General features: G+C 39.5%; 1 protein-coding gene across 1 annotated transcript; it reads left to right on the top strand.

The window, feature by feature from the left end:
• Positions 1–14: 14 nt before the first annotated feature.
• AAMDC (adipogenesis associated Mth938 domain containing) lies at positions 15–26,552 on the top strand. The gene is made up of 4 exons (XM_019631652.1): positions 15–132; positions 7,080–7,228; positions 24,239–24,334; positions 26,126–26,552. Exons 2-4 carry the CDS (start codon positions 7,097–7,099, stop codon positions 26,264–26,266), a joined length of 369 nt encoding a protein of 122 aa, XP_019487197.1. The 5' UTR covers positions 15–132; positions 7,080–7,096; the 3' UTR covers positions 26,267–26,552.
• Positions 26,553–27,525: the final 973 nt, after the last annotated feature.

The raw sequence follows: 27,525 nt of genomic DNA on the forward strand, positions 1-27,525 counted from the left end.
ACGAGTGGCCGAAGGCTTACTCGGGGCGGGGCGACAGGGTGGAACGCCTAGCGTAGAGGGCCTGAACTAACCAAGGTGAAAGGTAAAGCACGGACCCTTTGGGATCGCTACTCCGCGGAGAGAGGTCTTTGGGTGAGTTTTGGGAGGACTTCGGGAACTAAAACTGGGCCACAAGATAGTGGGGGAAGTTAAGGAGAATTAATCAGGAGCAGGAAAAAGAATGGGGAGGAGGCGGGGAGAAGCACGATCTGGAAGCTTGGAAAGGAGAGAGATGCCCTTAACTGGGGGTTGGGATGGGACCTTTGTAAGGAGAAGTCTGCGGAAGTTTGCTAAGGGGTATTGCTGTGGGCTAGCTTACAGGAGTCTCAGCTTTGCTTTCGGAGAAGCAGGGTGTGACAGCTCTGGGGGAGGAGGGCCTGAGGAAAAGGGGCTCTGCGGAGATCACCAGTCTGAGGAGTTGGGGCCCCGCCAAGAGATCAGTCTGAGGGAACCAGCCTCTGCAGGACGACCAAGGTGTGAGAGGACAGGGTTCTGCTGTGGTTGCCAGGGTGTGAGGGCGAGGGGCTCTGATGTGCCACTAGGGCCTGAGAGGACAAGGTTCTGTGGGGGACCAGGGTCTGAGGGTGGGCTAGGACTCCGTCACTAAGAGGGCAACTGTGATAGGAGACTTGGTGGGAGAGCAAAAGTTTGATAGAAGATGGGGCTCCGCTTCTTTGGGGGCAGCAGCAGTGAGCATTCTCCCACGAAGAATCTCCAAAAACCATCAATGATGCAAAATGGAATGTGAAGCTTGGGATGCAACAGTGTTCATTGGTTAGGAGCCTGAGCTTTGGATTCAGTCGGACTTGAGCCCTAACAGAACTGCTTCATGACGTTGCTGAAGATTCTTCATCTCTTTGAACCTCTGGAAAGGGATGATTATAGTAGTACCTACATCACAGGTTTTTCCTATATAGATAATTCACAGTAAATTGATTGGCACAATGCCCTGGCACATTGTAAGTACTTTAAAAATGTTAGCTGCTGCTATTATTGAAAAAAGGAGCTCCTAAAATTTAGATTAAATTCAGCTACAATTTATACAGGTTACTACTTTGAGCCAAAATGTTCAGCATGCATTTAAAACTTATGTAGTACCTACTTCCTAAAAAGAATTTGAAGCAAGGAACAATATAAACCATGTAAAATAGGATAATTTATGATGAAGAGAGATAAAGAGATTTATAGGCAAATAACTGTATTGGGGACAGAAAATGTCTACCACAATTGAATATTGAATTTTGTTCTGTGTTTCTAGATAAAAAAGGGAAAACAATAATGATCTATATCATTCTCATCTCAAGAAAGAATACTCATTTATCAAGAAAAAAATTCTATTGTAAGAGTAATTTATTACCTAAAATATTAATTCCCAATCTAGAATTTTTTTAAAAAAATCCATTTTAATGGAAAAGTGTTCTTTTGAAACTTATCAAATACTTTTGAAAATTCTAATTTAAGGAATACTTGAGTATGTAAGAAATTAAAATCTATACAACGATGTGAATGTACTTCAAGCCATTGAACTATACACTTAAAGAGTTAAAATGGTAAAATATATGTTATGTATATTTTACCACAATAAAAAAAAGCAAAAAAAGTAAAGTCTTACTTTAGGAAAATGTCTATGGTTGTGAATTATCATTGCAAAAGAGATGTTTTAGTTTAATGTGTGGTAAAATATTGTTTTAAGCAACACTGAAAAGAAACACAAAACTAAACTAAAACATATTGGTAGAACTCTCAAACTCCCAAGTATATATCTCTAGACCTGGGGACCTGAAGAACCCAGTTTTAGAAAAAGCTGACCAATAACACATCTTTAATAACAATTTTGCACAAAAATCTTCATAAGATGGTTACTTAGTTGACCTTAAATAAAAGGCAGGTGCACAATATTAAATAAAATCATATCTTTGTGAAGGAATTTTGATGAAAAGAACTTTCAAACCAAAAGAAAGATTGAATTATATCATTGTGAGCCTTACCCTCCACCCGCTTCCTTTCTATTTCTTTGTTTACAGCTTTTCCAGCACCTGCCTCCTGCTCTCCCTTGGGGGTTGTAAAATAACATTCTGACCAAAAATTGAAGCAAACAAAATAAAATATTTATACTATAGTTCTCTTTTCTCCATGCTCACTCTGTTATGCAAAGAGGACTGATAAATAAGGTTAGAGTTTCTGCCTTTGTAAATCTAGATTAGCATGGGAGCAAAATACTTGGGCATCAAAAAGTTATAGCCACCCAAAAGGTAAGATGTTTTACTATTAAGCAAGGTTTAGATCATACCTTCACTAAGTGTGTTCTTGAAGTTAAATGACACCCATATACCATCATCTCTTCTAACATGGAAGAAATGAAACAACCTCTGTCATAAATAACATGATTTTGTATATAGAAAATTCTAAGGAATCACCAAGAAACTATTAGAACTAATAAACAAGTTCAGCAAGTTTGCAGGATACAAGATAAATACTCAAAAATCAAGTGTATTTCTATACACTAGCAATAAACAATCCAAAATGAAATAATTCTATTTACAATAGCATCAAAAAGAATAAAATACTTAATACATTTTTTAAATATAAGACTTGAAAATTAAAAAATGTGGTTTTTTTTGTTTGTTTGTTTTAGTTTTAAGATTTTATTGGGGAATTGGGAGAAAGGAACAGTGTTGGGGAATTGGGGAAGGGGACCAGCCAAGTTCTTCAGTCTTCGTTGTGGAGGGCGCCAGTTGCCATCTGGCTGCCTATGGGCAACTCGTGACTTTTAAGCTCAAGGTGCTGTGTTCAATCTTAGTTGCGGGTGGGTGTAGCCACCATCTCATGTGGGAGTCGAACCCAGCAGCCTTATTGTTAAGAGCGCACGCCCTATCCACTGAGCCATCTGGACGGCAGCTTAGCTCAAGGTGCCGAGTTCAGTCTTAATTGTGGGTGGGCGTAGCCTACCATCAAACAGGCAATCTTGTTGTTACACCAGCTGAGCCATCCTGCCACCTGTTGGCAGCCGAGCAACAGCTCTGCTCGGATGCAGTGTCACTGGCCCATGTGGGAATTGAACGAGTGGCCCTGTTGCTCAAAGCTTGCGCTCTTAAGCCAACTCTTAACCAACTGAGCCACTCGGTCAGCCTAAAAAATATTGTTAAAGGAAATTAAAGAAGTCTTAATGGGAAGACATCCTGTATTTTGGATGACTTGAACAAAATGGCATTACTTAATCTACAGATTCAGTGCAATCCCCATCAAAATTGTAGCTGGCTCTGTAGAAATTAACAAATTGATCCTAATATTAATATGGAAATTCAAGGTACCCAGAATATCTTAAACAGTGTTTTAAAAGAGGAACAAAGTTGAAGGCCTCACACTTCCTGGTTTCAAAAGTACTACAAAGCTACAGTAATCAAGACTGTAATACTGGCAGAGAATAGCTGCTATGGACTGAGTTGTGTCTCCCCAAAATACAAATGTTGAAGCCCTAACCTCCAGTGGGACTTTACGTATTTGAAGATAGGGCCTTTAGGAAGAAATGGAGGTAGGTGAGGTAAGTGAGGCCATGAGGGTAGGGTCCTAATTCTATAGGACTGGTGTCCTTATAAGAAAAGGAAAAGACAACAAGAATTCTCGTGTACAGTGCTTATGCACAGAAAAAAGGCCATGTGAGGACAAACCAGGGACTCCCATCTGCAAGCCAGGAGTAGAGCTCTCACCAAAAACCAACCCTGCTTGCACTTTGAGCTTGGACTTTCAGCCTCCAGACTGTGAAAAACTAAATTTCTGTTGTTTGAGCTACACAGTTTGTGGTATTTTGTCATGGAAGGTGTAGCCGACTAATATAGAAGTCTTTCTCAATACTCATAACAATTTATTATACTTTCAGGTTATATCACTTTTCAAAACCCATCTCATCTTTTTTAAAAAGTTACCTTTTAAAAATTAAATTATAGTTATTTGTATATGTCTTCTCTACTCTAATGTAATATTAGCTCATCAAGAACAGGAATTATGTTTTTAAAAATTGTGTCTTCCTTCCATAGCACCTAAAACTGTGTTTCTGTCCTTTGTTATATAATACATTAAAAAAATAGATAATAGATATTCAGAAGTTGAAGCTGTAAAAATAAACTAGTAGTTGTCAACATTAGGCAGAAGTATCACTTTGTTATTGTCTTTATTTGGAAATTAAATATGGTTTAAGGAAATATATATAGGTGCCAGATTGACAAGGGGTGGACTGTGATTGTTAGTTTTATGTGTCAACTTGGCTGAGCTATACCCAGTTATCCATTCAAATCTTAAGCTTGCTGTTGCTGTGAAGGTGTTTTTAGATGTAATTAACATCTATAATCAGTTGACTTTTATTATTTAAAAAAAATTTTTTTTATTATTAGTTTCAGGTGTACAAAACAATGCAATAGTTATCCTTCTCACCCCTTACAAAGTGACCACTCCCCTCCCCCGATCCACTGTTCCCCATCCCCAATATCATACTTATCTATTACAATTCCATTGACTCCTTTCCCACACTATACTCCACATCCCATGACTATATATGTATCAAATTACAGTTGACATATAATATTATTCAATGGCAGCTTCAGATGTACAGTGCAGTGTTCAGGCCTCTACACCGTCCATGATGTGGTCTCCCTAACAGGACATGAGTCCTTCTGGCCCCCTAAAACATATTTACAACATTATTGATTATATTTCCCAGAATTTATGGTCTGGGGAGTATAATCAGTTGACTTTTAAATAAAGAAGATTATCCTCCATATTCATGGTAGGCCTCATCCAATCACCTGAAAGGCCTTAAAAGCAAAACATTTTTCCTTGAGGAAGACAAAAAAACCCACGTCAATACTGCAATGACAGCTTCTGCCCAAGAGTTAGAAGCATGCGAGCCTACTCTACACATTTGGACTGGCAACCCCCCACAACTGCATGAGCCACTTCCTTGAAATAAATCTCAATATGTATAATCTATTGGTTTTGTTTCTCAAAAGAACCCTGATGTGTGTGTGTGTGTATTTATATATACCTTTTAGTTATTGTATTTATCAATGCCAGAAATGCCATTTGATTCTATTTTGAAATGTCTACCTGTTGAGATTCTGTGTTCATTGAGTCATTGTCATCACAATTTAAATTCTTCATACATGGTTTTATTTAGTTCTTTGAATATATTTATAATAGCTTCTTTGAAGTCTTTGCTAAATCAAACAAATGGGAACATTCAGATACAGTTTTATATATGAGTGTTGGTCATACTTTTTATTTCTTTTCATGTTTCATAATTTTTTTGTGAAAACTGGACATTTTAAATAATATATTGTTGGATGTCTAGATTCTGATTTCCCCCAAAAATGTTGTTCTTCGTTTATTTGTTTGTATTTTAGTCGCTTGACTAGACTACATCTGTAAATTCTGTCTCCTATGCAATGTGTGGCCTCTGGAATGTGTATTCAGGTTTTTGTTTGTTTTTCTTGTTTTTAAGCTTGGCTTCTTAGGGCTCTTCTCTGTGTCTATATAGCTTAGTGTTCAACCAAAGATTGTGTTCAAACACCTCAAGCCAGTCAGACTTTCACTCTCTACTGATGGATCAGTGTGTGCACTGGGGATTACATTCACCACTGAAACTTTTGTCTTTCCTGGCTACCTCTTGAGCCTTCTCACTTCATTTTGCATGTAGCCCAGACATTCTGGGTTCCAGTGGCCCAGAATGTTTGCATGACTTAGACCTACTGCATATGCTCACAGCCTTTGGTCCACTCTGGATATATGGAGAGCTTATCAAGCCCCAAATGACTGTGTCACCTCTGGGAAATTCCTTTAAAGCCCTGCCTACTCGGCTGATCCATTGCTTGCCCCAAACAGGCTGACAATGCCAAGGAAACTGAGCCACCTACCATTCATATTCACTTGTCATTGAGATCACCAGTTTAAATCATAATTCTCCAAATCAGGTGAACCTCCTCTGGCTGCAGCAGCAAGACTTGGTTTTCATGCCCTGGTCCAACCAAGTTAAACCTCTGTGCCAAAAGAACCAATGTGGGGGCATAAGGAATAGCCCCAGGCAAGAACAACAAATTATCTTACTGTTCTTATCTGAAATTCAGTGGTTTTAATGAATAAACACTCCGTTTTTACTATATCTTTAATATTATTCCTCAAGTGCCAAGTGGTTATTTTTGACAGTTTTATTCAGCTTTATAGTTGCTTTTTGGGGAAAGGATGTGTCAGCCTCCTCAGACCATCATGCTGAAGTAAATCTCCACCTTTTAATTTTATCTCCAAAAAAAATATCCTGAGAATTCCCTCCAAAGTCTGAGCAGTAATTGTAGTATCTAGTTTTCTTGGTTGGATGATTTAGGATCCCAAGAATAACAATTTATGGGCCAGCTGAGTGGCACGTTGGTTAAAAACTGGCTTGGGATGCCAGAGGGCCCCGGTTCGGATCCCACATATGAGAGCCAGTGACACTGCCCTCCACAGCTAAGATGCTGAACAACAGCTCAACCTGGAGCTGGGCTGCCGTGAGTCGCCGGCGTCGGTGTAGGCAGCAGCCCCTACTGCAGTGGGTTGCCATGGGCTACCGCGTGTAGCCAGCAGCCAGCCTGAGCGGCCAACAGCTGCTGTGAGCGGTGGTCCAGAAGCAGGCGACTGATCTGCCTCACCCGGGAAGAGCGCAATGATGGTGCCAACTTGGGCCAGTGAAGCAATGTCCTCCACAACTAGACCAAAGAAGAAATAGACAGCAACTTGTCTGTTCCCCTTCCCCCAATTCCCCAGCGCTGTTCCCATACCCCAATTCCCCAATTTAAAAAAAAAAAAAAAGAATAACAATTTACTATTTAGACCTCTAAAGAAGAAGTGACAACTATAGAAATGAGAAAGATGCTTCTTAATTCATAAAGGACCAGGGCTTACTATATTTTGTATATATTATTTTAAAATGTATCATTTGTTGTATAGCTCCTATATTTGGACCTGTATCAACCTTACTTCATAACTGATTTAGTATATTATTATTTTATTTTCAGATTTCAGTTAAGTTCCTATGTCTTCCCCTGAAATTGCTTCCCTTTCATGGGGGCAAATGAAAGTACAAGGTTCAACTAAAACTTACAAGGACTGCAAAGTGTGGCCAGGGGGAAGTCGTGCTTGGGATTGGAGAGAAACAGGAACTGAGGTAAGTAAGTTATTAGTGTTTGGTTGACATTGCATAAGGTTGACCAAGTTATTTCCAACCTCCTAAACTGTAATGACCAAGTGAAATGTAACTCTTTCTCTCTCTCTGTCTCCCTCTTTGAGATATAATTCATATACCATTCAAGTCGCCTTTTAAGTATGCAGTTCAACAGACTTTATTGTCATAAACTTGTGCAATAGTTACCACTACTTCCAGAATATCCTATGACCCCAAAAAGAAACCCCATAAGCATTAGCAGTCACTGCCTATTGTTCTCTCCCCCGAACTCCTGGCAACTACTAATCTACTTCCTGTTGCTATAGTTGTGCCTATTCTAGACATTCCATATAGATTCTGTCAATTCCCTTAGGTTTGTACATAAACCTAGGATTGGAAATGCTGGGTCATATGGTAACACTATGTTTTACCTTTTGAAGAACTGCCAGACTGTTTTGCAAAGCAGCTGCACCATTTTACATTTTAGGAATGTGTGACATTTCCAATTTTTCTAAATGTCTTCTCTCCAACACTTACTATTGTTCATTTTGTCTTGTTTTTATTATACTCTTCTACTGGGTGTGAATTGTTATCTCGTTGTGGTTTGAATTTGCATTTTTCTTGTATTGCACTTCCTCCAGTATTCTCAGTGTGCCATGCCCAAAGTAGAGTCTCCATTTCACGAGTGGAGGTTGGGTGTAAAAAGGGAACCCCTTACCTGTCAACCATACTCATTGGGACTTGACCTCAGCAACAGACAGCTGGAGGCAGGATGTGAAACACTGAAGTCCTATTCCTCCCAGGAAAAAGCCCTTCCAGCTAGCTGGGAGCTGAGAGGAGAAATAGCCCTATGTTCTTGGTTGTAGCACTTTGGAATGGAGTCTCCACCTCACTGAGCTGGGTACAGGGAGGCAGATAGCAGTCTTTCTTTAGCACAGAATCTCACCTTTCCTACCAAATATTTATAGATTTTCTTTTTTTGTTTTTATTCTCCTTTTTGTTTTTAATAGATTTTCTTGAATAGATGTTTTCTCATTTGCTGTTTGCTCTCAGGACCATTTCCAAAGTTTCAATTTTCTAGGTTTGTTTGTTGTTTATTTTAATAATTTTAACTTAAGAGAAAGCTGTGGAGCTTTTGATGCTGTAGTGATGGAAGGTGATCCTTCAGGTTTGAATGATAGTTTTGCTGGATACAGAATTCTTGATTGACAGTCATTTTCTTTCAGCACTTTGAATATGTCATCCCACTGTTTTTTTTGTTTTGTTTTGTTTTTTGGCCTCATTGGTTACTAATTAGAAATCAACTGGTTTTTTTTAAGATTTTATTGGGGAATTGGGGGAAGGGAACACCATGAGAAATCGGGGAAGGGGAACAGAAAAGTTGTTGTCCTTTTGTTCTTCAGTCTAGTTGTGGAGGATGTCGCTTCACTGGCCCATGTTGGTATTATCATTGCGCTCTTCCCAGCTGAGGCAGTCACTCGCTGGCCATTGGACGACCGCTCACGGGGGCTCACAAAAGCGTAAGCCAGCTACCAGCCAGCCCCACTGCAGCCTACACCTTTACAGGCAACTCACGGCAGCCCAGCTCCAGGTCGAGCTGTTGTTTACTATCTTAGCTGCATCACTGGCCCTCATGTGGGATCTGAACTGGGGCCCTGCTGCTCAGAGCTAGCATCCCAAGCCAACTCCTAATCAATGCGCCACTCGGCTGCCCCTCAACTGTTATTCTTATTAAAGTTCCCTTGGACTTGACAAGATGCTTCTTGCAGCTTTCAAAATTCTCTCTTCAGCTTTAGACAGTTTGACTGTAATATGTCTAAGTGTCGATCTCTTTGAGTTTACCCTACTTAGACTATATTGAGCTTTGTGGATGGGGATATTGTTGTTTTTCCTTAAATTTGGGGAGTTTTCAGCCATTATTTCTTCAAATATTTCTCCTGCTCTTTCTATCTCTCCTCTCCTGTACCTCCCATTATGAGTATAATATGATGTCACACAAGTCTCTGAGGCGCTGTTCGTTGTCTTTGTTCTTTTTTCTTTCCTTTTTTCAGATGGATCATCTCAATTGACCTATTTTTCAGTTTTGCTGATTCTTACTTACTGTTGAGTTCCTTTAGTGAAATTTTCATTTTAGTTATTGTACTTTTCAACTCCAGCATTTCTATTTGGTCCTTTAAAATATTATTTTTATCCTTTATTGATATTCTCTATTTGGTGAGATACTGTTCTCAAACTTCCTTTTAGTTTTTGGGGTATGATTTCTGAAACGATTGGAGAGAGGTTTCCTTACATTCCTAGACAATATATGTTCCATTTTCTGCAGTTTGGACTACACAGTCAATACTCAGCCCTGCAGTTTAAACTACTGCTTTTTGCTTATGCAGAGTCTCAAGGTTAGCCAGAATTGTGACTTTATGGCCTTCATATATTATTCCTGAGCACATACACAACCCTGGACATATGTATGGCCTTTTCAACACCAAAGTTCATATCAGATCTTTTCAAAACCCCTTTTGAACATCTCATTTCCCAGTTTTTCCTTTTGAATTTTTTGGTTAACCTCTTGTTTGCCCTGTTATCTACAGCTTCAGGCAGCATCATTTTTTTTTTTAAAGATTTTTATATTGGGGAATTGGGGGGATGGGAACAGAGCTGGGGAATTAGGGGAAGGGGAACAGACAAGTTGCTGTCATTTTGTTCTTCAATCTAGTTGTGGACGACATTGTTTAACTGGCCCAAGTTGGCACCATCATTGTGCTCTTCCCGGGCGAGGCAGATCAGTCGCCGGCTTCTGGACGGCTGCTCACTGCAGCTGCTGGCCGCTCACGCTGGCTGCTGGCTACACACGGTAGCCCATGGCAACCCACTGCCACAGGGGCTGCAGCCTACGCCGTCGCCGGCGACTCACGGCAGCCCAGCTCCAGGTTGAGCTGTTGTTCAGCATCTTAGCTGTAGAGGGCAGTGTCACTGGCCCTCATATGTGGGATCCGAACTGGGGCCCTCTGGCATCCCAAGCCAGTTCTTAACCATCGTGCCACTCGGCCGGCCCAATTCTGACTATTTTTGCTAGTGTTCTCATTGCTTATTGGGGGAGACAATTTCCAGAGATTCTTAATAAATATTTTTACTGACATCACTCAGAAGTAAATATTTCAGGTTCATACTTAAACAGTAGTGTGCTGGATGTGGCTTTAACTGGCTCATGAGAACTGAGTCTTAAATTTTCAGGAATTTTGTAAGCTAGATTTTTAGATGCAGCCATTAAAAACTAAATTATATTTACTTAAATAAACTTACTTACTTAAATAAATAATTTAAAATATAGGCAATACATACTTAAAATTAATTACTTCCTAATTATTTTACTATATTCTGTGCTGTTGAAGTTATTTACATCTCTTGTGATTTGTATAGTGAAAATACTACATGTTCTATTGTACACCTCTTGCTAACTGCTTTCATTGATGTCGCATTGGTATCTTAAAAACATGTATTTTGACATCAACCATGGTGAGAGTATTTATATCACAGAAAACTAAATATTCGGCCTTTTATTTTTTTGTCATTGGTGCTTTATGGCTTTAAATTTTTTATTATTAAACATAAGTTTATTTTATTACAAATTATAAAGAATAATAATATGTACCCACCATTCAAAATAAAATCTTAGAAATAGTTAGATTCCTTTCCCTTTCCTGCCTCCCTTTTCAGTATCCTGAATTTCCTTTATACTTTTCAAATATTTGTATGTATCCAAAACAGTATTTTGTATTGTTCTTCATGTTCAAAGTTTTATATTAATGGTTTCATCTATTGTCCACCTTTTTATTGTTGTTGTTGTTGTATTAAGGTTTTATTATACTTTTGTTTTCCTTTTTTGGAAGTTACCCGTTCTGCAGTTAAGTCCTCACTTAACATCATCGCTAAGTTCTGCAACTTTAAGCAAAACTACATAGCAAAACCAGTTTTACCATGGGCTAATTGATATAAACAAGAGTTAAGTTCCTACAGTATCTCATCATTAGGAAATGATATTGGACGAAATGATGTTATTCGAGGACCTACTGTATTTCTATTTGTTTAGTGGTTGTCTTTGAAATTATAATATGTTTAACCATATGAAATTGACATTTTTGTTGATCAATATTGTGTAAGAATTGACTATCAACAATTTCATGTAACTCATCCTAATATAATCTTAACAGAGTCTAAAATTAATTTTTATCTTTACCTCAGAACACTTTCCTCTCATCACTTCCCTTCCATCTTACATGTTATTATTAGCCAATAATTTAGCTCCTTCAAAAGTAGATATTTTCTTATTATATTATATTATTTATTTATAATGTTGTTTTTTAATTATTACAATCAATGTTTGTTTATATTTACCCACATGTATACCAGTTTTCTTGCTTATCATTCCTTCTTGCAATTTAGATCTTTAGGGATCAATTTCTTTCTTTTTAAAAAAAATAGTATCTTTTTCAAGTTCCTTTAGTAAGGATCTCTTGGTGCACTCTGTTTTCATATGTCTGAAAAGATCCTCATTTATTCATTCTAATTTTTTTGTGTGTTCTATGTTGACAATAGTTTTCCCAGCACTCTATCAGTGGGAATCTTGAATGGTCTATGTCCTTCTTGACATTTGTCCCGACAAAGATTTACATTACTCATTCTTGGCACTCTATATTACTCGTAATATAAGACTGCTAGTTAATTTCTTGACTGGTGCTTCCCAGACCAGCTTGATACTGTACATTTGAACTCCAAACTGATGTGCAAGTGGGTTCGTGATTATAAATTCTCAGGGGAGATTTATTTTTTATCCCCCCAACAAAAGCTTAGGCTGAGGCAGACAGGTTTCCTTGTCTTTTCCCTTTTCCAGTGGGTATTGCTTTTATTCTTTTTTTGGGGGGGGGGTCAATCCTTTCACTGACTATGGGTTTAAGAAGGGTATTCTGCATATTTGGAGGATTGTAAACTGTTCCAATGTCCACCTTGCTCAAGCCTTATCTCCTAGTCTCAGAATATCTCATAAAAGATTATGAGAATGGCAAATGCCCCAGTGTTACTTCAGTATCAGTTCACCATGCTGATTTTCAACTCCCTTGTCACTTTTGTCTTCTAGGAATTTCTTTTTGCAAGCTCAACTATGCATTTCAAGGAATGTTTCTTTTTATCCAGAATTTGTAGGCATTTTGTTTAAGGAAATTTTTCAGGTTTTATAGTCTATCACACTGTTCTGCATAGAAAACAGTCATGCCTAAGTAATCAGGTCCCACATACAAAAGAGAGTCCCAGAACACAGTCTCTGTTCATGCCTTGGGTTTGAACTGCGTGCACTCATTGTTTTGATCCAGACACCTAGTTGCTTGTTAACTACCAACCTGGATCCTAAAGGAAGGAATATACCTGGTTTGGTAAAAGGAATGGGAGGCATTGAGATACAGAAGGAACATAATGAGAGAAGGCTGAGAAATAAGAAGCCATATGCTTGTGAACCAAATGACCGCACTGGATTGTTTCAAAGAGTAAAGTTGGAGAGGCACAGAGTATCTACAGAGCTAAGTTTACATTTTATGCAGTGGACAAGGCATAGCCACTTCGTTCATTCATTCATTCATTCATTCATTCATTTATTGTCTTTGTTAGAGATGTTTTTGTGTGTTTTTTTAAATTTCAGGGGCATGGCCACTTTAGATACTTACGTAGGAGATTGATGTGTCTGCCAAAGATTATCCAGTACGATGGGTTTAAGACATATTGGAGTACCAGTTTATGAGTATGCCACATTAGATTTTTTTCCCTCAAAAATGGATTTAACAGTGTATACTGTGTTTTTCTCACATAAGACTGTATGATTAATATTACCGTTAACCTAATTATTTAAGGAAACTTAAGCACAGAGGTAGAAAAATGCTAAATCAAAATGTGAAATCAAATAGCAAACCCAGGCCAGATTCCAACTTTCTCTCCCATTCCTTTCTACTGCATCATGATTCCTCTTACAAACTTTAAAACTTACAAAACTGTTAAGGTGCCATTCATGATAATGGGAAAATCAAAAAAAGGTTGCCAGAAATTTAGTTTTCATCTTGTTAAGTTTCATTTGTCAGCAGGATATGTAACAGGAGGTATTCTAGAACTAGAAGAGCTAAGAACTGGGAAAGATGAGAGGAAAAGCTGAGGTGTTGATCTATAGCTCATCTGTGTGGAGGCAAAAGGACACGGGATCAAAGCTATTAAGCCTCAGAGTCCTCATCTATAAAATGGAGTTAGTATTATCTACCTCATGAGAGTTGATCTAAGGATTAATGCACTGTACTGGATATGATGTAGGCACTCAATAAATGAAAGTATTAGTGTGGATGAAAATGAAACAACAAATTTGAAAACTATTAAAGAGGTGAAATTGACAAAACAAGGCAATTTATTAGATTTAGCAGGTGAGGGAGAATTCTAGCATGGGTAAATGGATACATGTGGTGCCATTCATTGAAATTGGGTATATCAGAGGAAAACCAGATGTGTTTGTGTTTAGGGGCAGAGGTTCAGTTGAGAAAATGCTTCATTTTTTTTAATATGTTGAGCTTGAACTTATTAACAAATCTAGATAGAAATGTTTAATAGACTTTTAGATTCATAGGTCTGGGCACTGTCACATTCTAGCTGGGTAACCTTAAACAAGTTTTTTAGCCTCTGTGTGCTTCAGTTTCATCATCTATAGAAGGAGAATAATAATGTCTGTTTATCATGGGTTGATATATAAAAGTAATACCTGGATTGGGAAGAATCAATTTTAAAAATGTATGCAACTTACCTTGCTCATGCAAATTTATTCTTTCCTTTCTCTCAATCAGTATTTCTCAGTGGATTCATAGATCTCTTGCATCAGTGCTTGTTTAAAATGCATTTTCTGTATCTACCTCTCTTCCCCCACCTACTAAATCAGAATCTCTTGGGGGTGAGGTCTGGAAAATAATGTACTTCGCGGGGTTGCTTTGAATACTAAATGTGTTCATCTTCCTAAAGTATCAAACAGCGCCTGTCATGTAGTAGATACTTGATTTTCTTCTCTTCCTGGCTTACCTAGCACAATGCCTAGCACAGAATAATGCTCGAGACTATTAGTTTCTCCCAATGTTACTACAGAAATAACCAAATTGCTTTGGTTACTATAAAAATGACCGAAATTACTTCTTTAAAAAGAGTCTTAGAGCCGGCCGAGTGGCACGGTGGTTAAGAGCTGGCTTGGGATGGCAGAGGGCCCCGGTTCGGATCCCACATATGAGGGCCAGTGACACTGCCCTCCACAGCTAAGATGCTGAACAACAGCTCAACCTGGAGCTGGGCTGCCATGAGTCGCCGGCGACGGCGTAGGCTGCAGCCCCTGCTGCAGTGGGTTGCCATGGGCTACCATGTGTAGCCAGCAGCCAGCGTGAGCAGCCAGCAGCCGCTGTGAGCGGCCGTCCAGAAGCCGGCAACTGATCTGCCTCGCCCGGGAAGAGCACAATGATGGTGCCAACTTGGGCCAGTGAAGCAACGTCCTCCACAACTAGACTGAAGAACAAAAGGACAGCAACTTGTCTGTTCCCCTTCCCTCAATTCCCCAGCGCTGTTCCCATCCCCCAATTCCCCAATAAAAATCTTTAAAAAAAATAGCTATTAATTCTTAAAAAAAAAAAAAGAGTCTTACACATGAAACACTGATTTGTAGATCAAATGCTCCTTGAGGGAAATAAGTGTCTGAGTGTATTCAGGGGAGTTCTTATGACTTGAGACTACTACATTTGTTTATGCCATCAACTGATGGAGATAATATTAGCTCTGGTTATTTTTTATGTTCTAAATAGATAGTAGTATTATTCAGCTATTCTTTTTAGTGAACCACCCCACAACTTAGTTATGTACACTAATAAGGACTTATTATCATGCTTGTGGATCCAGCTGGAGCAGCTCTACTTCAAGCTGCTTTCGGCAAATTGGCTGGGTGGGCTCTGCTCTCTCTGTCTCTAATGCTCCTTGGACCACCGAGCTAGCCAGGACCTATACTTCTCATGGTGATAATCTGAAGCTCACAGACATAAGTCTCACTGAGCAAGTACATTTCAAGGCTTTGGTCATCCAGGTTCACCAACATCAATGAGGCACAGAAGTATATTCTGCCCACAGTAAGAGGGCAAGAGGAGTGAATATTTGCACACTATCAAAATGGTCAGTCACATGTTGGACATCTGCATATGAGTTGTTCCTTGGGAAATTTAAAATCAACATATCCAAAGCTTACTTCATGTCCTTTTCCTTACCTCCCACCCCCGAAATAGCCAGGTACTTCCTGTGTTCCCTATCTCCATTCATGGTGTCACTATCCACATGGTCACCGTAACTTAAAAGAGAAACACCAGAAACCATTTTTTCTTATCCCTTTTTCTCCCCAACCACATCCCCCAAAGTACATTTGTTGGTTAGGCCTCAAGAAAGTCTTTCAAATTTACTCTCTCCTGCTCCCTCAGTTCTTTCACCTGGACTATGGCATCAATCTCCTGCCTGGTCTTCCTGCCTCTTAGTCTGCCTTTTTGAAGAGTATCTTCTGTTATAATTTCTAAATCTAAAGGATAAAGTTGGTCATGTCTCTGTTTTGCTTAGAAAACCTCAATGGCTTTTCATAGACCTCAAAATTAAATAGGATAGCGTTCAAGGCCTTTTTTCTTTTTTTCTTTTTTTGGCTGAGCCACCTGTTGGCAGCTCAGCAGCAGCTCAGCTCAGGCCGGGAATCAAACCAGCGACCCTGTTGCCCAGAGCTCACACTCTTGAATGAGCTCTTAACCAACTGAGCCACTCGGCCGGCCCAGCCATTTTTTTTTTTTAATGATACAGTTCCAAATTATCCTTTCAATCTCATCTCCTATATTTTATAACACACATCTAAAGATCTAGCTATTCCATACCAAATACTTATTGCCTTTCAAACCTAACATGATCTTTCATTCTGTACCTTTTGTGCCTTTGCTAAAACCATTTGCCTTGGAATGACCTGCTCCCCTTTATATGTGTTGAAATCTTATACGTCCTTCAATTCTTAGCTTTTGTATTATCTCCTCTATGAAGTACTTCCTCATAATCCTTGTGAGAATGAGCTGCTTACTCCCTTCTCAGTGTTTCTGTAATACTTCCTGCCTTTGTTATAGCACTTAGTGCAGGTTACCTGTATTATAATGAATGTGTATTTATCTGTTTTCCTCACTAAGTGGTGAACTCTCTAAGAGCAAGAGCTATGCATTTAGCACAGAGCCTGTAAAGTAGGAGCTCAATAATTTTTTCCTGCATTGAATTTTTTATTATAAATGTCATTAAAATTTTTAAAAATATTTTGTGACATTCTGGGTAGATTAATGTTGTGATTCTTTTTTTATTAGTTTAAAAGGGGAGAGGGGCAGATTTTATAGTGATTATGGAAGGGAACTACCAAGCAAATTTATTGTCTTCAACCAGAGCCCTTGTAATAATAATTACGATCACTTCCCAAATCTCTACCCATCATTAAACAACTACTATGTAACTGGTCAAATACAGCTTTTCCAGGGTGACACAAATATTTTTTGAAACTCAGTTTGAACCTGAGTCTTACTATGAAGCCCATACTTTTCTGTTTCATACTGTCTTCATTCATTTCTATCATAAAGCAATAACTGTCTTATTGGAAAAGAGTCTTCTATGTGGAAACATGCATAGGTCATTCTTTTTTTTTAAAAGATTTTATTGGGGAATTGGGGGAGGGGAACAGCGTTGGGGAATCAGGGAGGGGGAACAGACAAGTTGCTGTACTGTAGTTCTTCAGTCTAGTTGTGGAGGGCTTCACTTCACTGGCCCATGTTGGTATTATCATTGCGCTCTTCCCGGGTGAGGCAGATCGTTCGCTGGCCTCTGGACGGCTGCTCACGGCGGCTCTTGGCAGCTCACACCGGCTGCCAGCTGCTCATGCAGGCTGCCAGCCATACACGGTAGCTTATGGCAGCCCACTGCAGCCTACTCCGTCACCGGCGACTCATGGTAGCCCAGCTCCAGGTCGAGCTGTTGTTCAGCATCTTAGCTGTAGAGGCAGTGTCACTGGCCCCCATGTGGGATCCGAACCGGGGCCCTGCTGCTCAGAGCTAGCGTCCCAAGCCAGCTCTTAACCAGTGTGCCACTCGGTCGGCCCCATAGGTCATTCTTTTATATATCCTTTTGTTAGGCTCAAAGGGGTAAAGAAGGAGGATATAACACGAGTGTAAAATTAAAAGAAAACCAAACCAATTAGCACCACCCAAAGAGAACTAAAGGAAATGTGGAAACTTTATCCCCACTTTTAATTTTGAAAAGTGTTAAACCTACAGAAGAGCTGTATGAATAGTACAATAAATACTCACACACCCTTAATCTAAAGCCTCAAGTTGTTAACATTTTATCATATTTGTTTTTCTCTTTAAACATGCTTGTGTGCGCGCACACACTCACACACTTCCCACCAATCATTTGAGAGTAAATGTCAGATACCATATTTCAGCATTTCTCTCCTAAGAACATAATATTCTCCTACATAGCTACAATACCATTATCACAAATAAGGATATTAGCACTGATAGAATATTATCTAATGAACAGTCTATCTTCAAATTTCCCCAAAGTCCCAAAAATATCCTCTATACCTGTTGTTGGTTTTGTGGTTTTATTTTTATATATAATGTAGGCAATAGGTATAAAGTGGAACATAATTCTCAGAGTTGTACAATCAATCAGACTAGAGGTTCTTGTGCTCAGGACAGTATTCCATTAATCTATTAATCTAAAACCAGTTCCTCCCCATTTTTTTTCCTCTTTTATGACACAGATAAGTTTTGAAGTGTCCGGGCTAGTTGTTTTGTAGAATAGTCCACAATTTAGATTTACCTGAATTTTTTAATAAGGATTAGATTCAAGTTAATAATTTTTGGCAAGCACTCTTCACAGGTACAGATAGATTCCAGAGATCCTCTAACCTTCACTGACAGAATGTTTTTATCAGCAACACAACCAGTTAACAGCATTGCTACTAGCCGTTTATGCTCACTTCATTTTGGCAGAAGGAAATGCTTCCTTGAAAGTATAATTTAGGAACGTTATCTTTTCAAATTTTACATAAAATAGGGAAAATTGGTTTTTATTAGTTTAAAAGGGAAGAGGGGCAGATTTTATAGTGATTATGGAAGGGAAATCAAGCAAATTTATTGTCTTCAACCAGTGCCCTTGTAATGATAATTACGATCACTTCCTAAATCTCTACCCATCATTAAACAACTTCTATGTAACTGGTCAAATATAGCTTTTCCAGGGTGACACAAATATTTTTTGAAACTCAGTTTGAACCTGAGTCTTACTATGAAGCCCATACTTTTCTCCTGTTTCATACTGTCTTCATTCATTTCTATCATAAAGCCATAACTGTCTTATTGGAGAAATCTTCTATGTGGAAACATGCATAGGTCATTCTTGTATATATATATCCTTTTGTTAGGCTGAAAGGGGTCAATAAGGAGGATATAACACGAGTGTAAAATTAGAAGAAAGTTAAACCAATTAGCCAACACATAGGGGGAAATGTCCAAGCCATATAGGAAGCCCCTGTTGTTTAGCCAGCATAATGGGTATTAATTAGCTTTTCCCCACAATTTTCCCACAATTAATAGCTTTCCCACAATTAATAGCTTTCTCCCAAGAAAAAGCAATCAGCTTTTACAACCTACCAAGGTTGTGTGATGTAAAGCCTCTTACAGAAGAGGAACAGATTCAGACGGTAAGAGAAGAGAGCTTTAGTGGTATGCCCCAAGGGACTGGAAGCAGCAGAGGAGGAGCTGGTGGCAGGTTGAGGACGCCCCGGTAACAGGCAGAAGGCTGTAATCACCTGCCAATGCCCAGATCCACAGGCTATCTTTCAGTGCTCTGTATGTGACACCCTGGGTCTGCAGTACAGCACACAGCAGCCAAATTTGTCACTTGAGTTCATTTATTGGCACCCCTGATGGGCTGCTGCTGTGTCCAATCTCTGAATCTCCAGATGATGATGGTTTTGCACTCTCTTACGACCTTTCACTTTTTTTCTGAGCTGTGGCCTTGTTTCCTTGTATTAATTAGAATGTGAGCTTTTAGAGCCTGGGGATCGTGGTGCTCCTCAAAGTAGTTGCTATTTTTTGTTAAATGAAGGAATCATTCAACAATTCAGGTACATGCATTTACTTATGGAAGGTGAAGCCCTCCAACCCTGATCCGTACGTAATTCTATTAAACAATTACCTTGGTCATAGTCCTAGAAAAAAATTTTTAGGTTCTTCATATCACTGTTCAGCTCACAGTGGTTCTAGGATTGATCACAGAGCCGTGGAACTAAAAAGGGCATCTAATCCAATCCTCTTCCATTGTTTTAGAATCAATTATTACCATCAAGTGAAAACAATTCCTTTCTTGTTTTGCCTTTAAAAAAGGTATGAACCTAAATAACTTTTTTATATTTCAGTAAAAAAAAAAGAGTCTGATCTCTCCCAATCTCTTCTTTGTGGGGAATGGGGAAAGCTGGAGGCAGAGATCCTGGCCGGACACCTGGGCACTGCTGTGCATCCTCCCCCAGGAGGAGGCTGTACCCTTGCTGCTGATCGGTTTGCTTCACTCTTTGACATGCAGCTGTTCTTAGAACACTCTTTGATATTCGCCTAAAACATAAACTCATACAGTCTTAGTAGAAGTTCCTTAGGAAGGTGCTGATGAGGTAAGTCTTTACATGAAAGCATGCTAATGAGACTGGCTTTGTTATCAGCTCTGGAGCGTTCATGACTAAGGGAAGAATGTCAGCAGCAGTTGCACTACCCACAGGGAACCAAGAGACATGGAGAAAGCCAGCAAAGATACGAAGATATGCTGCATCTGCTCCTGCTTTTGTAGCCACCTGGCTTCTGTTAGGTTTTGTTTCCTTGGCTAAATAAATCAGGAAGTGTGTGGCTGTATGTGGTCTCTTCCTGCTTTATTTTGTATTTTGTTTATTTACTTTTAAATTTCCTGTTTATTTTGTTAATAATTTCAGGCTTACAGAAAAGTTACAAGAATAGTCCAAAGAATTCTTATTTTTACCCAAATCCAAATGTTAATACTTGATCACATTTTATCATCCTCTCCATCGATGTTTTTCTGAATTGTTGCAGATATTATACTCCTTTATTCCTAAATCCCTGTATTTCCCCAAAACAAGGACATTCTCTGGACATAATCACAATACAATGATCAAAATCATGAAATTAACACTAACATAATACTATTACCTACTATATAGATCTTATTAATATTTTGCCAATTGACCTAATACGTGTCGCCTTTACTTGTCATAGCAGTGGAATCATATAGTATATAGTCTTTTGAGACTTGCTTTTTTTCACTTAGCATAATACATTAGATTCATCCATGTCACGTATCAATAATTTGTCCTTTTTTATTGCGGGGTAGTAATCCACTGTTTGGATTATAATACAAGCTATTTATCCATTCACCAGTTGAGGAGTATTTGGGTTGTTTCCAGTTTAGGACGATTACAGATAAAGCAGCTATAAACACTCATGTATAGGTTTTTGTGTGAATGTGAGTTTTCTCTCTAGGATAATACCCAGGCCTATGATTGCTGAGTTGCATTAAGTATCTGTTCAACATCATGAGAAAATGCCAGATTTACCCGAGTAGCACTACATTTTTCATTTCCACTAGCTATGTATGAGATCTGATTTGTCCTCACCATCAACTGATATCTCATTGTAGTTTTAATTTGCCCTTTCATAGTGACTTATGATATTGAATGTCTTTTCATGTTCTTCATAGCCATCCATACATTTTCTTTGGGAAAGTGTCTGTTCAAATATTTAACCCGTTTTTAAAAATCGTATTGTTTTCTTGTTGTGTTTTGAGAGTTCTTTATATGTTTTGGATACAAGTCCTTTGTCAAGTATGTAATGTGCAAATGTTTTCTCCCAGCCTGTAGATTTTCTTTTCCTCTTCTTCACAGTGGTGAGAAGAGAACATGCTATGGTTGAGGAACTGATAGAAAGCCTGTGTGACCAGAGTATGGAACATGAAGGAAGTGGTATGCATTGAGATTGGAGAGGCAGCCAGGAAGTGACTACATGAAGGAGTCTGGCATTTGTTCTAAGAAGTCATTGAATGCTATTAAGCAGAGGGGTGACATGAATGGATTTGTATTTTTAAAAGATCCCTTTGGCCACAGTTGAAGAACAGATAATTGTAAAGGGCTAAAGTGGCTTTATAGAGACCAGTTAGAAAGTTACTGCATAGTCTAAACAAGAGGTGACAGAAGCTTGAACTAGGGTAGTGGCAGTGGAGATGGAGAGGAATGGACATGTCCAAGAGATAATAAGGAAGTAACTGTCTAGTTGGTCCCAGTCCTTGAGAGAAAATGTTTAATATTTTAACATTACATTTGATGTTTAGCTGTAGGTTTCTCTTAGATGTCCTTCATCTAAGGAGATTTCCCTTCTATTGGGTTGTCAGAAAAGTCATGACGCATTTTTGCAACAAAAAAACAAACAAAACAGTAAGTCATGACTTTTCCAACAACCCAATAATTTGCTGAGAACTTTTTTACAATCATATGGTAAACTTTGTTAAATGCTTTTTCTGCATCAATTGAAATGATTACATGCTGCTTCTGTACTCTGTGGTGAAGTACATCTATTTTGTAATGTTGAACCAACCTTGGATTTGCTAATGTCTTCTTGAGGATTTCCATCGAATGTTTAAATGAGAGTTCACCAGTGAAGTCACATGTGCTGTTTTCAGCAGCTCTTTCCCTATACCATGTCTAAGTATGGTCAGAATGCACCCTTCCACATCTACTGCATCGATGCCCAGTTCTACTCCTATTTCAAGACCCAGATAAAACAGCATGTCTTCCCTGACAATTTCCCACTCGTATTACCTCTGAGAACCTCAACTCTATTTTATCCCATTCTTTTGTAACTATTTCCACATATTCACTAACCTTACCTGACTAAAATTCCTCCTAGGCCTATCTGCTTCATCTCAGTATCTCCAGTGCTTGGTATAGGGCCCAGTGCAGAGGAAGCGCTCAGTAAATGCTTGTTGTCTGAATGAAAGAAGTAGACAGATCAGGGAAGAAAGGCTTTGTGTCCCTGAGCTTCAGTGCTGAGTGTCATCCTTGTGCAGATACATAATAGGTAAAGCCCAGTAGGTAGGCTGGTATTTCCCAAACTTTTAACTCCCAGATCCCCTTTGCTGAGGTGGAAGCAGTTCAGAAGCCACCATACTTTAATGTTGGATGAATCTTTGTTAAACACCTTACCTTAAATGTCCGTGGGAGGATCTGGGAAATCTTTAGAGTCATGATAGGTAGGTTTTAAAGCATCAATAGAGTTCTTCCTGGAGCTAAATGGGAAAGGGGCTCAGAAAAAGGAACCAATATGGGGATTCTTTTTTTTTTTTAAAGATTTTTATTGGGGAATTGGGGGGATGGGAACAGTGCTGGGGAATTGGGGGAAGGGGAACAGACAAGTTGCTGTGGTTTTGTTCTTCAGTCTAGTTGTGGAGGACGTTGCTTCACTGGCCCAAGTTGGCACCATCATTGCGCTCTTCCCGGGTGAGACACATCAGTCCGGCTTCTGGACGGCCGCTCACTGCGGCTGCTGGCCGCTCACGCTGGCTGCTGGCTACATACGGTAGCCCATGGCAACCCACTGCCACAGGGACTGCAGCCTACGCCGTCACCGGCGACTCACAGCAGCCCAGCTCCAGGTTGAGCTGTTGTTCAGCATCTTAGCTGTAGAGGGCAGTGTCACTGGCCCTCGTATGTGGGATCCGAACCGGGGCCCTCTGGCGTCCCAAGCCAGTTCTTAACCATTGCGCCACTCGGCCGGCCCCCCAATATGGGGATTCTTATGAAATCTTTCCACGGTCCAAATTTTGGCATGGTGTCCAAGTATTTTCTTCTCCCACCTCATCTCTTCCTACTCCCTCACCTGTCAATTACCCTCCAGTCATACAGAACTACCTGTAGTTCACTAGGTGTTTCTTTCCTCTGAGCCTTTGTACATGCTATTCCCTGTACTTGGAGTGCCTTGTTCCCTGCTTTCCTTTAGCTTGGCTAATTCCTGTTTGTCCTTTAGGTTTCAGTTTAAATATCATGCCCTCTGGGATGCCTTCCCTGACCCCCTATTACACATGCAAACCCAGAGAAAAGCCCCGAGACTGAAAATTTACCTTCATAAGTGGAGGGCAGAGACAGAATGAAAAAGAGGCTGGCCATTCCCATCTGGTAATTAATAGTTCATGAAGGGAAACTTACATATGAGGCATGTCGTGGGCAGCTGCAATACAAAATGGATCCATGCACCACTTGGCAAGCACCAGAGAATTATATAGGATAAATGGGGGGAGGATAGTCACGGGTACCAGTACGTGAATGCTTCCAATGGGAAATTACATGTTTGACCAGGTCAGGAAAACCTGCTCCAGAAACCTCACACAGCAAGGGAGGGGAGCTGATTTATGTCAGAATGAACATGATTCACGGTCAGGCGGTCTCTAAGGGGGATGGTTACGGAAAGCAACCTCCATTCTGGCCTGGGCCCAGCTTGCACGACAGACAGCAGTCATGTCACTGGAACAGTATAGTCTCTTCCACACACCCAGTCTGAATTCGGTGCTCTTTCTCTAGGTTCTACGACACCCTGAACTTACTTCTTTGTAGCACTTGTAAAACTATTTAAATTTCTTCTTAGTCTTCTATATTTTTCACTAGACTTAGAACTGCTTAAGGGCAGCACTGTATCTTGTTATTCCCAGGCCCAGAACACAGCTTGGCACAGACTAAACCTCAATAAACATTTCTGCAGCGAATGAATGGGTGAATGAATGAATCCCACAAGAAGCCGATTGCAAAGAAAGATTCAAAGAGCAGGTGGCTGGTATACTTTTTCTTTCCACACCCAGCATTCTCCTGGTGTACAGCCTGCAGATGTGGAGGAAGTAGTCAAGAAAGGTGTGCAGACCCTTGTGATTGGCCGAGGGATGAGTGAGGCCTTGAAGGTAGGTATTGGCCAGCGCAGCATTCCTGAAGACAGTTGCTGATCTCTTGGACCTTTACTTTACCTTAGACCTATGACTTTCTAGGAAGTTCATCTCTATAGATCACACACCCTCATTCCGCTGATAAGCTGATGGATGGCCCATGATAAAACAATGGCTGTGTACTACTTTTCTCATCAGGGTTGGAGTCCTGAGTCTCTACCTAACTCTGGACCTGTATTGTTTCAACTTTTTCTCAGAAATTCCTCAATCCTAGAATTTCTCAAGCTCTACAACTATCAACATTTGGTTCTTTAGATTTTTGTAGTACTTTATATTTTTATAGATTTTACAGTACTTTTTCTTTTCTTAGATGCATTCAAGTTATGTTTTTCCTCCTTTCTGAAAAAATATTTAATTTTACTTATAGAATACGTGCTTATTGTAAAAGAGTCAGTGCAGAAATGTCGAAGATGAGAGATTTCCCCTCCCCGATCTCAACACTTGTGTATACTGCTCCAATTTTCTATGTATCTGCAAATATATACATTTACACATACAGATATGAGTACATGAATACACTTAGAACCATTTTTACATAAACAGGATTACACTATACATATTGTTCTATAACTTTATTCTTACATGATTACATGTGGACAGCCTTTCACATAAGTATAGAGAGTTCTACCTCATTCTTTCCTTTATATAGATGTCCTAAAATCCAGTTCCCTACTGATGAAGGTGTCCTTTACTTATTTATATTTTTTAGTTTAACCTAGTTTTCCCATTAAAATAATTCCTTTCTGTAAAGCTACTTCTATTATAAAATTGTCCAAACATATGGAAAATATAGGGCATTGAAAAAACATTTCAGAGCTCTGAGGAGGCAAAGTCTAATTAAAATGTATTTAAAATAATATTCAGTACTAGACATAGTTAAGGATATCTAATAATAGTTGCCACTATTGAGAATCTTTTATATAAATTCATTTACAAACATTTATTCAGCACCTTCTATGGGTTACACACTATTCTAGGCACTGGGGACAAGATAAGACAAACAATTTACCCTCATGGATAATTAAAAAGTAGCCAATTTCAGATCATAAGAAATGCTATGAAGAATATGGTGACTTATGAAGGGCTCTTCTAAATGGGGTGGTCAAGAAAGGCCTGAGAAGGCATTTGAGCTGCAGTAGACATACATTATTTAACAACATCCTCACACCAACCCTGTGATGTTAAGTATTATTATCCCCACTTTACAGAGGAGGAAATTGGGGTTGAGAGATTTCAAGTAGCTGGCCTATGGTCTCTTGGTTGATACATGGCAGTTAGTCTTTAGACTCAGGTTGGACCAACTCAAACATTTACCAGTGTGGGCTCTGCGGCATGCTAGACATTTTGATTACCTTAGCTACATTCGTTCTCATACCAACCCTGTGAGCTAGGTATTATTATCCCTATTTCCAGACATGGAAACGAAGACTCAGAGAATTTAATTCACTTACTGAAGGTCACACCGCTAGCAAGGACTTAAATCCAAAGCTGACTCCAAAATGTATGCTCTTTCCATTTCCATTTCATCTGCGCTTTATGCATGCATATGATGATCCTTCTGTCAACTTCTTAGAAGCTTTTTGGACTCCTTGGAGCTCACTGCCAAATTCTGGACTGGTGACACACTGGATGATTGAGGAATGACAGTTGTCACTGTCTAGTTCTGTAAAGTATACTTGCCTCATGGCAGAAAGGAAACCCGGGAGGGCCCTTTCCCCATGACTTACTCATCTTTTTCCTTCTTCTCAGGTACCTTCATCAACTCTGGAATACCTCGAGAAACAAGGCATTGACGTGCGGGTCCTCCAGACAGAGCAGGCAGTGAAGGAGTATAATGCCTTGGTTGCCCAAGGTGTGAGGGTGGGAGGGGTCTTCCATTCCACCTGCTGATGGAGCCTTAAGAGGAGAATAAATCACGAAGCAACCGATGCCTGTGACTGTCACTCTTACCACTCTCCACACCAGCCTCCCCACGCATTTTTGAGCAGCTGCTCATGGCAAGTCCTGTGCTACGCTTTGGGATGCATGGATGACTAAGGCAAAGTCCCTGTCTGGACTGTGGGGTGGGGAAGCGGATAATCAGGAGAGGAGATGCATGTTTACCAAAGTTTAATAATGTGATAAATGTTAGGCCAGAAGTATGAGAAAATAAAGGCAAAGAGCCTTCTTCTTTGAAGGACAAAGAAAAATTTCAGTGCATTAAAATCACATTGCAGTTGATGCTTTGGAATGTTAAGCCATCAATTCATATGAGTACCTTATATGCCAGGCCTGCTATAGGCTCCAGAGAAACATTATTAAATATTATTAAAAGTCTTGTTTTAATGAGGCTTATATTCTAGTGGGGAAAATAAACAAGTAAACGAATAAATACATAATGTAAGTAGGTAGACTATTACGAAGAAAAATATTATAAAACAGAATAAGAAGACAGAGTGATGGGGCTAGTTCAGATATGTGGTCAGGAAAAGTCTCTTTGTGCAGATGACATGAGCAGAACCTTGAGTTAATTTCGGGAGCACTTCAGTAATAGTAAAAGGAGCTATGCCCTGACCCTTGGATTCTAGGCAGACTGACTAAATCTGAGCCTCTCCAGACAGTTCTCCCTGGGCCTCTGATGTCCTCAATGTAAAACAGTGGGTCTGGACTAGATGCCCTTTAATGGTCACTACTGGCATGGATAGTCTATTCTATGAAACGTCAGGTGGCCATTGTGAAACCTTCGAATGGACTGATAGAACTATAATAAGTTATCAGCATCACCTTATTTTTCATTTGTCCCCCCTCTTTAAAGAGTTACGAGTATAAGCTTTGGTGTCAAATAGCCTTGACTTTGAACTGTGGCTTTCTGCCATTCACTGGGCACTTATTTAATCCTCAGAGTTTCACTGTTCTCATCTGTCAGACAGGGATAATATTAGTACCTGGAGTTACTGTAGGTATTAAATGGGGTAATTCATAGAAAGTCTTAGCACACTGCCTGGCATGTAGTAAGGACTCAATAAATTGAATCCACTGTTGTCATTATCTATTAATAGGGTTGCTGTGTAAAGCCAGTTAGTTTCATTTTATGGTTCTTAATATAGCAGCTTATGATTTCATAGACTCATAGAATGCTGGAGCCCAAAGGAACTATATCCAGTTTCACT

This window comes from Hipposideros armiger, unplaced genomic scaffold (assembly GCF_001890085.2).
Source record: "Hipposideros armiger isolate ML-2016 unplaced genomic scaffold, ASM189008v1 scaffold_1030, whole genome shotgun sequence".
NCBI classification, from domain to species: domain Eukaryota; kingdom Metazoa; phylum Chordata; class Mammalia; order Chiroptera; family Hipposideridae; genus Hipposideros; species Hipposideros armiger.